This window comes from Manis pentadactyla, chromosome 17, assembly GCF_030020395.1.
Source record: "Manis pentadactyla isolate mManPen7 chromosome 17, mManPen7.hap1, whole genome shotgun sequence".
Lineage (NCBI taxonomy): Eukaryota > Metazoa > Chordata > Mammalia > Pholidota > Manidae > Manis > Manis pentadactyla.
In genome coordinates this window covers 22,262,722-22,278,053 of record NC_080035.1, presented here as the reverse complement: position 1 = coordinate 22,278,053, position 15,332 = coordinate 22,262,722, and the positions used below count along the sequence as shown (strand labels likewise).

The window sequence follows — 15,332 nt, the reverse complement described above, 5'->3', positions numbered from 1 at the left end:
TTTACTGAAGAATGCCATTGGTATTTTGATAGGGATTAAATTGAATCTGTAAATTAGTTTGGGCAGGATGGCCATTTTGACAAAATTAATTATTCCTGTCCATGAGCATGGGGTAGATTTCCATTTATTTGTTATCATCTTTAATTTCTCTCAGCAGTGTCTTAATTTTCAGAGTACAGGTCTTTCACTTCCTTGGTTAGGTCATTCCTAGGTATTCTTTTTGATGCAATTGTAAATAGAGTTGTTTTCCTGATTTTTCTACCTGTTAGTTCATTATTAATATATAGGAATGCAACAGATTTATGTGTATTAATTTTGCATCCTGCATCTTTTCTGAATTCAGTTATTCTAATAGGTTCTTGGTGGAGTCTTGAGGGTCTTCTGTATATAGTATCATGTCATCTGCAAATAATAACAGTTTAACTTCTTCCTTACCAATTTGGATGCCTTTTATCTCTTGTCTGATTGCCATGTCTGGGACCTCCAGTATTGTGTTGAATAAAAGTGGTGAGAATGGACATCCTTGTCTTGCTCCTGATCTTAGAAGAAAAGCTTTCAGCTTTTCGCATTTAAGTATGATGTTAGCTGTGGTTTTGTCATATGTGGCCTTTATTATGTTGAGGTATGTACTGCTTTGTGCCCATTTTGTTAAGAGTTTTTATCATGAATGGATGTTGAATTTTGCCAAATGCTTTTCAGCATCTATTGAGATGATCATGTGATGTGGTTTTTATCCTTCCTTTTGTTAATGTGGTGTGTCACATTGATTTACAAATACTGTATTATCCTTGCATCCCTGAAATAAATCCCAGTTGTTAGTGATAGATGATCCTTTTAATGTATTTTTGAATTCAGTTTGCTAATATTTTGTTGATGATTTTTGCATCTGTAATTATCAGAGATATTGGTCTAAAATTTTCTTTTTTTTGTAATGTCTTTTTCTGGTTTTGGCGTTAGATTGATGGTGGCCTCATAGAATGTGTTTGGAAGTATTCCCTGCTCTTCTATTTTTTGGAATAGTTTAGGAAGGATGGGTATTAGTTCTTTAACTGTTTGGTAGAATTCATTTGTGAAGCCATCTGGTTCTGGGCTTTTGTTTGTTTGTTTGTGTGGGAGTTTTTTGATGACCAGTTCAATTTCTTAATGGTAATTGGTTTGTTCAGATTTTCTGTTTCTTCCTTGGTCAGTCTTGAAAGATTGTATTTTTCTAGGAAGTTATCCATTTCTTCTAGGTTGTCCAATTTATTGGCAAATAATTTTTCATAGAATTCTCTAATAATTCTTTGTATTTCTGATGTTTCCAATGTGCTATTCTTTTTTGTTTGTGATTTTATTTGTGTACTCTTTTTTTCTTGACAGGTCTGGCTAGGGGTTTGTCTGTTTTGGTTATCTTAAACAACCACTCTTGGTTTAATTGATTTTCTTTTATTGTTTTCTTATTCTCTATTTTATTTATTTATGTTCTGATCTTTATTATGTCCTTCCTTCTACTAACTTTGGGTTTCATTTGTCTTTGTAGTTTCTTTAGTTGTGAATTTAGACTGTTTATTTTGGATTGTTCTTGTTTCTTGAGGTAGGCATGTACGTCCCTCTTAGAACCACTCTTGTGGTATCCCAGAGATTTTGGGCTGTTGTGTTTTTGTTTTCATTTGTCTCCATGTGTTGCTTGATTTCTATATTGATTTGTTCATTAATCCATTGATTATATAGAAGCATGTTGTTTAGCCTCCATGTGTTTGTGTTTTTTTGTTGTTTGTTTTCTTCATGTAATTTATTTCTAGTCTCATACCATTGTGATCTGAGAAGATGCTTAGTACAATTTCAATATTTTTAAATTTTTCATGGCTCATTTTGTTTGCTAATGTGTAATCTGTTCTGGAGAACATTCCATATGCACTTGAGAAAAATGTGTATCCTGCTGCTTTTGAATAGAATGTTCTGTATATATCTGTTAAGTCCGTCTAATCTAGTGTGTTGATTAGTGCCTCTGTTTCCTTATTTTCTGTCTGGTTGATCTATCCATTGATTTAGGTGGTGTATTAAAGTCCCCTAATATGATTGAGTTGCAGTCTTATTTCTCTTTTTAGTTCTGTTAGTATTTGTTTAGGTGCTCCTGTGTTGGGTGCATAGAACTTTATAATAGTTATATTCTCTTGTTGGACTGACGTCTTTATCATTATGTAATGAGCTTCTTTTTCCCTTGTTACTTTCTTTGTTTTGATACCTATTTTATCTGTTACAAGTACTGCAACTCTTGATTTTTTTCTCCCTATTATTTATATGAAATATATTTTTCCATCCCTTCATTCTCAGTCTATGTATGTCTTTAGGTTTGAAATGAGTCTCTTGTAGGTAGCATGTAGATGGTTCCTGTTACTTTATCCATTCTACCACCCTGTGTCTTTTGGTGCATTCAGTTCATTTACATTTAGGGTAGTGGTTGATAGTTTAGTACTTTCTACCATTTTATGAATTGTTTTCTGTTTTTTTTTGTAGTTTCTCTCTGATCTTCTCTCTTACAGCATTTTGTTATTTGATTTTTTTGTGTTACTGGATTTCTTTAAAAAATTTTTTTCTGTATTTTTTGTAGGCTTTTGGATTGTGGTTGCCATAATGTTCATAGATAGTTTCCTGTATAAAAAGTAGTCTGTATTGGGTTGCTGTGTTTTGAACACAGTCTAAAAGTATTTTTTCTTCTTCTTCCTCCTCCACACTTTATGTATTGAATGTCATAATCTGCATTTTTTGTGTATCTGTTGATTGATTTTGTGTATAGTTGGTTTTACTACTTAAAAATTTTTTTTTTAACTTAATACTCGCTTAGTAATAATTGGTCTGGTACCTTTACTGGGGGTTTATTTTCACGGGTAAAAACGATTTCATCTTAAGAACATTCACATCTACAGAAGTCCCTTTAACATATCCTGTTAAGTCCAGTTTACTGGTGGTGAGTTCTTTTACCTTTCATTGTTTTGGGAAACTTTTAATCTCTCCTTCAATTCTGAACAATAACCTTGCATGGTAAAGGATTCTTGGTTGAATGTCCTGTTTCAACTCATTAAATATTTCCTGCCACTCCCTTCTGGCCTGTGAAATTTTTGCTGAGAAATCTGATAACCTTATGGTGGTGCCCTTATAAGTAATTTTTTGCATTTCTCTAGATGCTTTCAATACCTTTTCTTTATCCTCAATCTTTGTCATTTTATTTATTATATGACTTGGTGTTATCTTTCTGGGGTTCCTTTTGTTAGAGGCTCAGTGTGCTTCTGGGATCTTGGTGTCTATTTCCCCAGATTGAAGTTTTCTGCAATTAGTTCTTCAAAGAGACTTTGTACTCCTTTGTCTCTCTCTTCTCCTCCTGGTACCCCTATTATGTGATTATTGTTTCATTTGGAGTTGTCACACAGCTCTCTTAGCATCCTCTTGATTCTAGAGATTTTTTTCTTTCTGTCCCTGGGCTTCATGGTTTTCCTGTTCTCTTATTTCCAACTCCTTGATTGTCTCCTCTACTTGCATCAAACTATTATTCCTTCTTTTCACTGTATATTTCATTTTAGTTACTGTATTCTTTTGCTCTGAGTGGCTCTTTTTCAACTCTTAGTTTGTTGAAATCCTCCATGAGATCTTCAGTACCTTTCTGCAGATCAATAAGCATATTTATGACTGACACTTTGAAATCTTAATCAAGAAGATTGGTCATCTCCATTTCATTTAGCTCACTTCCTGCTGTCTTATCCTGTTGTTTTTGTTTGGAACATATTCCTCTGCTTCCTCATTTTACCTGTATTTCTTTGTTTCTTTCTTTGTATTAGATAGATCCACTATGCATCCTGGTCTAGAGAGTAATGGCTTTATGAAGAAGGCATCCTGTGATGCCCAGAGGCTCAAGACTCTTTGTTCACCAATGCCTGGTTCTCTTTTGAGGAGCCACAGCTGCTGTTGGTGGACCATGGGCAGGCTGCCTTTCCCTCTGTCTGCCATCAGTGGCTGATCTCTGTTGGCAGAATCCCTTTTTGAACCATGTAGCTAGTTCTTCTGTGGGGATCATTGTGGGTGAGGCCACCTTTTGCCTGTCTGCTGGCAGTGGTTGTTCTCTGTCATCACAGACCCTTTGCTGGCCTTGCAGAGGTGGTTTTGCTGGGTTCATTGTGGGTGGGGCCACTCTCTGCCTGCCCTGCAGCCCTGGTGGTGGTGCTGGGATAATCGAGTGGGTGGAACAAGGTGCCAAGCTAGGCTGCCAGTGAGGAGAAGGAGCATTTGGAGCTGGCTCGCTCCTGCAGCCCTGTCCCCATTTGGGTTGGCAAAGGGCCAGGAAAGCTGAGAAAGCCTCCCTGTGCCTGCCAGGCTGCAAAGTCTGACTGCTGTTGGGATGAGTAGACCAGGTGGATGGGTGCACAGAGAAGTACCTTGGGGCTGAGCTGCCAGCTAGGGGGTTGGAGCATTTAGGGCTGACTCCCCTGAGAGCCTGACCATTGGGGCTGAGGGTGTGCTGGAGAAACATCATCGAGCTGTCCTTTCTCCTGCAGAGAGAGCTTCATACAACCCCTGCCTCTCTGTTACCGTTGTCACTGCTGGTAAATCTTTCAAACTGTCCCCTCTGTGTTGGATCTCTGCAGACTGATGGAGTGTGGCTGTCCTCACAAGCAGCAGGAGTCTCACATCCCAGAGTGCTCTAACTCCCCCTGGTAGTCTACCCTGCTAATCACGAAAGCCCAGTGTAATGTGTACTCCTGTGCCCACAGCAGATCTCGAGGGCCAGATGGCACAGAGTTCCTGAGCATCTGTCCTCTCCCTACTCGGTTCCTCTTCCTCTGGTCTGTGGTCTGGGATGGGGGAAGGGCTGGGGTTCCGATTGATCATGACTGACACTGTACCCTTCTCTGTGGTCTTCTTTTCCTCACCAGATGTAGGTGGTCTCTTCTGCAGTCTTCAGGTTGTTTTCAGGGTTAGTTGTGTTTGCTGTAGTTGCTTCCTTAGTGTATGTGTGGAGCAGGTTTCTGCCATCTTTTTGACAGAAGTCTCAGGTTACTCTCAAACCCATCTAATGAATTCTTCATTTTTTTATATATTAAATTTATAATTAGAAAACTAATAATGTCCATGACTTTGGTACTGTAGTTACCCCTGTTGTGCATTGTGTCCACTCTTCATTATATCTTCTAGTGTTTTTGTAAATCTTTAAAAAGTTTGTGTGGTAATTCCACCATCAGGGCCATCTTTAGGTCTGCTTTTTTTGATTATTATATTTTTTTGTTCCTTTGCGTGTCTCACAATATTTGGTTGTATGGTGGATATTTTATTTAATTCAGTAGAAACTAACATACATCTTGCTTCCAAGAAAGCACATGCCCTTCTTAAGGCTGCTAGAATCAGGGCTGAGTCAGTGTGATCTCTCCTGGGTTTGGCAAAGGTGCTGCCTTAATTTGATTTAGCTAATCCATAGCTTCTAATGTTTCTGATTACTAATGAGACCCTGGCAGTCTATTTTTTGACATTACAACTGAACTAGCTTTCAAAACTGGGGTAACTCTGCTTTAGAGTACTGATGCCTTTTTATGGTTAAGGTAGAGTGTTTTGGTTTCAGTTTCACCTCTGGGTCTGTTTCTTCAGGAAATCTTTCTCTGACATGGTGTCTGCCCCTAGCCTTCAGAGGGCCACTGTTAGGTACTCTGAAGTCCCAGAATGCACCATGAGGATTTCTCTCAGGCCTTTTGTCTAGTTCAGAGCCTTTGGAGGGCATTGCTTTATGTGGGGTGGGACCTCAGGGGACATCTCCCTGCCTTCCTGCCTTAGCTCCAGCCATTGGCATACTTCCCCCTACACTGGTAAGAAATTGAGGGAAAGAGTTGGTAGTATGCCTGGGGCTTCATAACTGGGTCTCCTTAAAATTCTAATCTCTCTCTCTCATGGCGGCACCCATGTACCTCTCAGTAGTTCATCAAAAATTTGTCTGGTTTTCATTACCTTGTTCAACTTACTCCCTAACTGTTGGTCTGGAGTAAGACAAACATGTCACTTCTGATAGTTCTTACAGGTTTCAATGTGTCTTCAACTTCCTGATGGGTTAAAAACAACAACTAATAGGCTTTCTGGTTTGTTTTGGTTGTTACGATAAGAGCAGTAGTGTTTTGTGACTACTTTCTTTTTTCTTAGTTTATTTTTTATTAAGGTATCAGTGATACAAATTCTTATGAAAGTTTCACATGAAAAACAGTGATTACTACATTCACCAATATTACCAAGTCCCCCCACACTCCATTGCAGTCACTGTCCATCAGTGTAGTAAGATGCCAGATTCATTACTTGTCTTCTCTGTGCTACACTGCCTTCCCTGTGACCCACCCCCACACCACGTGTATCAATCATAATACCCCTCAATCCCCTTCACCCTCCCTCCCCACCCACCCTCCCCCACCCCTCCCCATTGGTAACCGCTAGTCCCGTCTTGGGTTTTGTAAGTCTTCTGCTGTTTTGTTCCTTCAGTTTTGTTTTGTTGTTATACTCCACAAATGAGTAAAATCATTTGGTACTTGTCTTTCTCCACCTGGCTTATTTCACTGAGCATAATACCCTCTAGCTCCATCCCTATTGTTGCAAATGGTAGGACTTGTTTTGTTCTCATGGCTGAATAGTATTCCACTGAGTATATGTACCACATCTTTATCCATTCATCTACTGATATTTCAGCTTCTTGCTGTTAAGTACTATGTTGGCTGTGGGTTTGTTGTATATGGCCTTTAGTATGTTGAGGTACTTACCCTCTATACCCATTTTGTTGAGAATTTTTATCATGAATAGATGTTGACTTTTGTCAAATGCATGTTCAACATCTATGGAGATGATCATGTGGTTTTTGTCCTTTTTGTTGATATGGTGGATGATGTTGATGGATTTTTGAATATTGTACCATCCTTGCATCCCTGGAATAAATCCTACTTGATCATGATGGATGATCTTTTTGATTGTATTTTTGAATGTGGTTTGCTAATATTTTGTTGATGATTTTTGCATCTATATTCATCAGGGATATTGGTCTGTAATTTTCCTTTTTTATGGTGTCTGCCTGGTTTTGGTATTAGTGATGTGGCTTCATAGAATGAGTTTGGAAGTATTCCCTCTTCTTCTATTTTTTGGAAAACTTTAAGAAGGATGGGTGTTAGGTCTTCACTAAATGTTTGATGAAATTCAGTGGTGAAGCCATCTGGTTCAGGAGTTTTGTTCTTAGGTAATTTTTTAATTACCAATTCAGTTTTGTTGCTGGTAATTGGTCTGTTCAGATTTTCTGTTTCTTCCTGGGTCAATCTTGGAAGGTTGTATTTTTCTAGAAAGTTGTCTATTTCTTCTAGGTTATGCAGTTTGTTAGCATGTAATTTTTCATAGTACTCTCTAGTAATTCTTTGTATTTCTGTGGTGTCCATAGTGATTTTTCCTTCCTCATTTCTGGTTCTGTTTATGTGCGTAGACTCTCTTTTTTTCTTGATTAGCCTGGTTAGGGGTTTGTCTATTTTGTTTATTTTCTCAATGAACCAGCTCCTGCTTTCATTGATTCTTTCTATTGTTTTATTCTTCTCAATTTTATTTATTTCTGCTCTGATCTTTATTATATCTCTCCTTTTACTGACTTTGGGCCTAATTGGTTCTTCTTTTTCTAGTTTCATTAACTGTGAGTTTAGACTGTTCTTGTGGGATTATTCCTCTTTCCTGAGGTAGGCCTGTATTGCAATATACTTTCTTCTTAGCACAGGCTTGGCTGCATCCCACAGATTTTTGCGGTGTTTATTGTTTTCATTTGTCTTCATACATTGCTTGATCTCTGTTTTTATTAGGTTATTGATTCATTGATTATTTAGGAGCATGTTGTGAAGCCTCCATGTGTTTTTGGGCTTTTTTGTTTTCTTTGCATTATTTATTTCTAGTTTTATACCTTTATGGGCTGAGAAGCTAGTTGGTACAATTTCAATCTTTTTGAAATTTACTGAGGCTCTTTTTGTGGCCTAGTATATGATCTGTTTTTGAAAATGTTCCATGTGTGCTTGAGAAGAATGTGTATCCTGCTCCTTTTGGGTGGAGTGTTCTGTAGATGTCTGTTAGGTCCATCTGTTCTAATGTGTTGCTTAGTGCCTCTGTTGATCTGTCCTTTGGAGTGAGTGGTGTGTTAAAGTCTCCTAAAATGAATGTATTACATTGTATTCCCCCCTTTAATTCTGTTAGTATTTGTTTCACATATGTAGGTGCTCCTGTGTTGGGTGCATATATATTTATAATGGTTATATCCTCTTTTTGGTCTGACCCCTTTAGCATTATGTAATGTCCTTTATCTCTTGTGACTTTCTTTGTTTTAAAGTCTATTTTGTCTAATACTCATACTGCAACACCTGCTTTTTTCTCCCTATTGTTTACATGAAATATCTTTTTCCATCCCTTCACTTATAGTCTGTGTATGTCTTTGGGTTTGAAATGAGTCTCTTGTAGACAGCGTATGGATGGGTCTTGCTTTTTATCCATTCAGTGACACTCTGTCTTTTGATTGGTGTATTTAGGGTGATTATTGATAGGTATGTACTTACTGCCATTGCAGGCTTTAGATTTGTGGTTCCCAAAGGTGCAAGGGTAACTTCCTTACTATCTAACAGTCTAGCTTAACTCACTTAGTATGCTATTACAAACACAATCTAAAGGGTGTTTTTTCTTTTTTCCTCCTTTTTCTTCCTTCTCCATTCTTTATATATATATATTAGGTATCATATTCTGTACTTCTCTCACAGCGTTCTTTTCTGTTGCTCTTTCACGATTATATATATTTGCTGTATTTTCATGTTATATGGTTTTGGGAGGAAGTTTCTGTCTCACCTCTCACACCACCATTTTTAATCATGACTACTTTCTAAATCCCACTGGAAGCTGTCCTGTTTTTGGTACTTTAACATTTAGGTCATGTTAGACCATTTGGTACATAGTATCTTTCCTAGGTGTTATCTTCACAGTGAATTTATAGATCTATTTTTAAAGATAATCATTATTACTTTTACGTCTCATTATTTTAAGAAATCCTATTTAGTGAAGTGAGTAATCAATACTGTGATTACTGTCCTCTTAAACTGAGAATTTTAAGTGTTATATTTCTTAAATGGACTATATACTAGCTCTATACAGTAGATAGAACATTCTGTGATGATAGAAATATTCTATATGTACTTTAAGAAATAGGGAAGCTACTAGCACATGTGGCCCTTAAGCACTTGATGTGTGTGTGGCTACTACAATTAAGGAACTGAACTTTTAACCTAATTTGCATTTATATAACCACACATGGCTAGTGGTTACTATAATGAGTAGTACAGGTCTATATATTATATATGTATATATGTACTTCTATGGGTGTATATAAATATGTATGTATATATATATATAAAAACAGTAGTTTTTAATAATATACACAGCTGAACAATTCATGAAATCATTGTACTTTTTAAGTACACTTCTATTCTTAATACCTACTTTAGGACTTTTTTCCTTTTTGATTATTACCACTTCAAACATTGTATGAATATGGGTTCTCTGTGAAGAATAGAACTTGTAAAATTCAAGTGGTTTTTAATGAATGATCAGTTAGCTTTGTAAACTAATACCTCTACATTTAAAAATATCAGCAAAGTATTTGAGGATCTGGTTGTAGAAGAAACAAATTAAACAAAATCCAACTTTATTTCCTTAGACAGCCTACTCTGTAGTTGCTCATGAATTCAAATTCAGATCAATCTGATATAAAGAGACATTTTGTATTTTTCAGGTTAACAGACTATGAAAATAGAGATAGAATTTATTCTTAAAATTCCTAAATCATGTGCTGCCAACCCCCTGCCTCCCTCCCCCCTACCCCACTCACACTGCTGGTCTCTCACAGAGTGTAGTATTCACAATGAAAAGGGCACTGGTCAAAGAGGCTGGGAGTCAGGACACTGGATTCTGGTTTGATTGCCAACCACTAAATTAGCTCAGTTACCTTTGTAAAATTGCTTGTTAGTTTGCTAATCTGTAAACCAAAGATTGCCTGTCATTAGAATCTCAATTTTATAATTTTAAGATTAGGAGAAATCTTTTGAGGTTATGTGATTTCTCTTCTGCCTTTCGATAGGATGTTTACTGAAACTTTTCACTTATTTTGTATATACTTTAAACAATTTTAAAGATTCTAGGGCTGAGTGCTTCCTGATAAAATCGCAGTGACAATGTGGTTGACCCTGTTTGGTTTTTTACTTTTGGTATTAAATGTTGGAGAAGGAAATGCTTATATATGTAGTCTTCTATCTTTCTCTGTAGCTGGACAAATTTGCCAGCATAAGAATTCCAGGGAGCAAGAAAGAGAGACCTCCAGTTTCCAACCTGAAGACTGCATTTGCAAGCAATGATTGCTCTTCAGAGATGATGGAAAGCATTTTGAAGCCACCATCAGAGAGTGAAGTCTTAGAACTTTTTGAAAAGATGATGGTAAGAATTTTTGATTCTTCATTAAATATTTGAAGTAAAATCCTTGGCTTTTTTTCTTTTCTTTTAAAAAAATTTTCCCCCTCTCCCCCACCCTTCCCCTTTGGTAACTGGCTAGTCCCTTCTTAGAGTCTCTGAGTGTGCTGCTATTTTGGTCCTTCAGTTTTGCTTCGTTGTTATACTCCACAAATGATGGAAATCATTTGACACTTGTCTTTCTCCACCTGGCTTATTTCACTGAGCATAATATCCTCCAGCTCCATCCATGTTGTTGCATATGGTAAGATTTGTTTCTTTCTTATGGCTGAATAGTATTCCATTGTGTATATGTACCACATCTTCTTTATCCATTCATCTACTGATGGACACTTAGGTTGCTTCCATATCTTGGCTATCATAAATAGTGCTGCAATAAACAATAAACATAGGGGTGCATATGTCTTTTTGAATCTGAGAACTTGTATTCTTTGGATAAATTCCCGTTAGTGGAATTCCCAGGTCAAATGGTATTTCTATTCTTAGTTTTTTGAGGAAACTCCATTTTGCTTTCCACAATGGTTGAACTAGCTTACATTCCCACCAGCAGCGTAGGAGGGTTCCCCTTTCTCCGCATCCTTGCCAGCATTTGTTGTTCTTATGCTTTTCAATGCTGGCCATCCTAACTGGTGTGAGGTGATATATCATTGTGCTTTTAATTTGCATTTCTCTGATAATTAGTGACGTGGAGCATCTTTTCATGTGCTTGTTGTCCATCTGAATTTCTTCCTTGGAGAATTGTCTCTTCATATCCTCTGCCCATTTTTTAATCGGGTTATTTGCTTTTTGATTGTTGAGGCATATGTGTTCTTTATATATTTTGGATGTTAACCCTTTGTTGGATATGTCATTTAGAAATATAGTTTCCCGCTCTGTAGGATGCCTTTTTGTTCTGCTGATGGTTTCCTTTGCTGTACAGAGCTTTTTAGCTTGCTGTAGTCCCATGTGTTCATTTTTGAAAAGCCTTAGCTTTTGCTCATGTTAATGGAACACTAAATACGTTTGGAATTTGTGTTCCATAGGGTGATTTCTGATGTCATTTAAAATGGAATTTTGGGCATAGAGAACTTTAAGATTACAAAGACAAGAACCTGAAGAAAAATGTATTTTTAAAATATGCAGAATAAAGGAAACCATATACACTAAATTTTGTTTCATAGATTAAGTGGTATGTCTGGATTTCTTTGCATTCAGAGTGGTGGTCACAGTGTTCTTCTGTGTATTTCACTGTTATGTGTGTGTTTTTTTCATTTGTTTGATTCCTTTCTTACTTCTCAGGTTTAACCAAATTTATATAGTCCTGTAACAGTCATCTCTGTAGACCTGAACACTCATTTTGGGACAGAGGCACATAGCATTGTTTGGTCTTCCTCCGTTAGTTCAAAATAATAATAGTTCTGGTTCAGCTCTTGTCTTTTAAGCTGACTGAACTCATTTGACCAATAACTCATGTATGTTAAGTATATTCAAGCCATATACCACAAAATTAAAGCTAATTCCATGCAGATAGATTATCTACATATATAGTTCTACCCTCAAGCTGCTTCTCTCTTAGGGTTCAAAACAAAAATTCAAAAGATTAAATGTGTGAGAAATCCCAGAAGGTGGTATTTAATGATTAAGTTCTTTGTAAGTTTGGAGTAGGAAGAATTAATTTTTGAGATACCTCATTAGTATCAGGGGAAACCAAACAGAAAGGATATTATAGTAGCTTAGGTATATAGTATTATGTAGTAGCTTAGGGAAATTTAGTAGAGAGGATGGACCTAGAGGAATGTCTTAAGTTAGGAGGTTTCGAATAAGCAGAAGGAAAGAGCATTATTGTTTTGAGATGTGGAACAGAAGCAAAGACAGAGTTAGGGTACTAATAGCTCACAGGAGAACTTGGGAGATGTTGGAAAAATTTGGGGCAGAATATGGAAGGATTTTATATTCCATTTTGAGTAGTTGGATATTATTTCAGTCATTATTTATTTTGTGTACTCTTTCACCTATTGGTTTTGATAGCCTTATTTAGTTTCTAGGGGAATTATTGCATTTGCCTATTTACTTTAGAGTGTAAGATGTGCTTGAAATTTGAGAACGTTAAGAGCTGGTCTCTTTGTTCAGCTGGAATCATCAAAGTATTTGCTATTATTACTGCCTTATTCTATTCATCAACAAAGTATTTGTGTCTGGTATCACACATGGATTATCAATAAGAAAGAATGCCTAGTTTGTGTCTTCATGGGATTTTTGAATTAGTCTTTGTGATTCTTAACTTTTCATCACTAAGCATATGTTTTATTAATATTGTTTTGCAGGCACCCTTGACTTGGGAGATTCCTACCTGTTACATCAGCTCTTGATGAAGTGTTGACTTTGGTTTCAGTTAACCATATATGTATAACTCCTTAATAACTCTTTGTAACTATGGTTGATATCATTTCAGCCCAGAATGAAGAAAACCTATAACCGTTTTTTGCTAGCCCTTGTCTGTTAAGGTTGTTTAAAGGTAGTTCTCTTCAATACTGCCTTTAGAGAGTCATGTGCCCTCTCCACCCCTTCACCCATGTACTATATGTGGAACCACCCTCCGAAGTAATCTAAGATTCTGGAAATTTACTTTTGTGGTTCACTTATGACTTTCTTGTTAAGAAAAATATTTTCTTTTTGATCAGAATTGCTGGTGTCATATGACTAATAAGTATAGCTCTTGATGTTAGATGTTTACTAGGACACATTTTATCACCACAAGCTATTAAAAGTACAACTATCTAGAAAGTATTGATACTTATTGATACTTTATGATATTCTGATCTGAACAGTATCACTTTAGAAGTATTTTTCTGTTACTCTTAGCCAGGAGAAGGGTAAGATTATCAATTTTAATATGCACAGGGCAGATGGATATTGACATTTTGAAGTGTTTACAGAATACATATTTAATAACTGGGCCAGATCACTTGTTAAATCTTAAATAGGTTTCTCTGTTGGCAGAAGATCTTTTGGAATCAAACTCCACTCAGAAGAAGTAAAATGAAATGTGTTGCTTTCTCAGGGCTGTCCAATTTGCTAATGAGTGAGTTTGTCATAGCTAAGGTCTTTAAAGAAAAAAAAAAGAGGAGTAGGTTCTTTCCTTTGCTTTCTGATTCCTTGATCACAACACAGTAAGTTGTAGGGAATTTTTAGTTATACTACTTTTTCAGGGCTTTTTTCCTCCCAGTTGTCTTTTGGTGAAAGTGGATTTTTTACCTGAAAGCCCAGTTGATTTCTTTGTAGATTTAGATATGTGAAGTGGTTGCGTGAATTTGCATACACAACTTTGATTTTTGAAAGTCAGATTTCAAAACGTGTTGATAGTTCTGAGGCTGCAGAAAATAGATTAGTGATATTTATCAGGCTTTTCAGTGTACAACATTTTTGACAAATTTAAAACTGTTTCTATGTTTTGTGGAGGATGGTTCATTTAGTTTGGGTTTGATTTTTGGCTTGCACACCTACCTACTATTTTTATTAACAAGAATTATTTCGAGGAAGCAGCATTCAATCTGCCATTTTAAGCTTTGGTATTTGCACCTACACAGGCTTCATACCATTAAAAATTTGCATCTAGATTTCTTTGTTTTAGTATTGTACAACTTTTAAAATCTTATTTAACATTATCAGAGGTATTTCAATAATTTCTCCATGAAGTAAAAACTTTGAAGAACCTCTTTTCCCTCCTCCAGACAATCCCTCTGAAAGACTGTACTAATTGATTATTTAATGAATATGAAGTATACTGTAATATTTTAGCATTTCTACTCAATGCACTTTTATTTAGGAAATTGATTTACTTGGTCTCTGGGTAACAATAGTGTTTTAAAAATATGCTTTTTAAAAAGCAGTGATGAATTTTTAGTTATACTACTTTTTCAGGGCTTTTTTCCTCCCAGTTGTCTTTTGGTAAAAGTGGATTTTTTACCTGAAAGCCCAGTTGGTTTCTTTGTGGATTTAGATATGTGAAGTGGTTGCATGAATTTGTATATACAACTTTGATTTTTGAAAGTCAGATTTCAGTGGTTGGACTTGAACTGACTGTTCATAGGTATTACTGTTTTTTTGAATGAGATGAACATGGTAGGAACAAACTGAAAGGGGCTGTTTATTCCAGCCATTGTCTCTTTAAATCAGCCTCCTTGGTGTAATCTTTCTTGCCTCTGGATGCAAATGCCAGGCAGGTGTAAGAGCTTTCTGTTTACTTTAAGATAATAAAAACCCTAGTTTATTATAAATAACTAAATTTTCATTCAAAGAAAGCTTCTCCCTTTCTCCCTTTCAGACCCGGTCCCCTTAGTCTTCGGTAAAGGTTGTGGTTGAGGATTGAGGTTGGTGTGTGCAGTTTCTCCACCTGACTTCTATCCTCTATAGACTGAATCTGTCTCCTCCAGGATTGGGTTGGAGGTGAGACGAGGAGTGGCAAGAATATGCTTCTGGGCTAGGGTATTTATAATCTGGCATTTGGGTCCTGGGGTGCTGTATTAGTTTCCTGTTGCTGCTGTAAAAGATTACCAGATTCAGTGGCTTAAAACAGCACCAACATATTGTCTCATAGCTCTGTAGGTCAGAAGTCCACGTCCGCTCACCTGGTTTCTCTAGGTTTCACAAGACTGAATTCTGTGTCAGGGGGCTGGGCTATCATTGGAGGCTTTGGGAAGAGTCCCCTTCAGCATACATGTTGGTAGAATCTAGGGCCTTGCCGTTAGAGGCCTGAAGTCTCGGTTTCCTGCTGACTCTCATCAGAGGGCTCCTTTACTTCCCAGAGGCCTCTTTTGTGTCCTTGGGCCCCT

The 15,332-nt window shown here is 36.7% G+C and overlaps 1 protein-coding gene across 1 annotated transcript in view; it reads left to right on the top strand.

Moving 5' to 3' along the window:
* Positions 1 to 15,332, top strand: part of DIAPH3 (diaphanous related formin 3) — a 536,969-nt gene that overhangs the window by 68,213 nt on the left and 453,424 nt on the right. Inside the window, exon 3 of the mRNA XM_057494450.1 lies at positions 10,321 to 10,488. Within this exon, the coding sequence (XP_057350433.1) occupies positions 10,321 to 10,488 (168 nt within the window). The remainder of the gene's footprint in view (positions 1 to 10,320; positions 10,489 to 15,332) is intronic.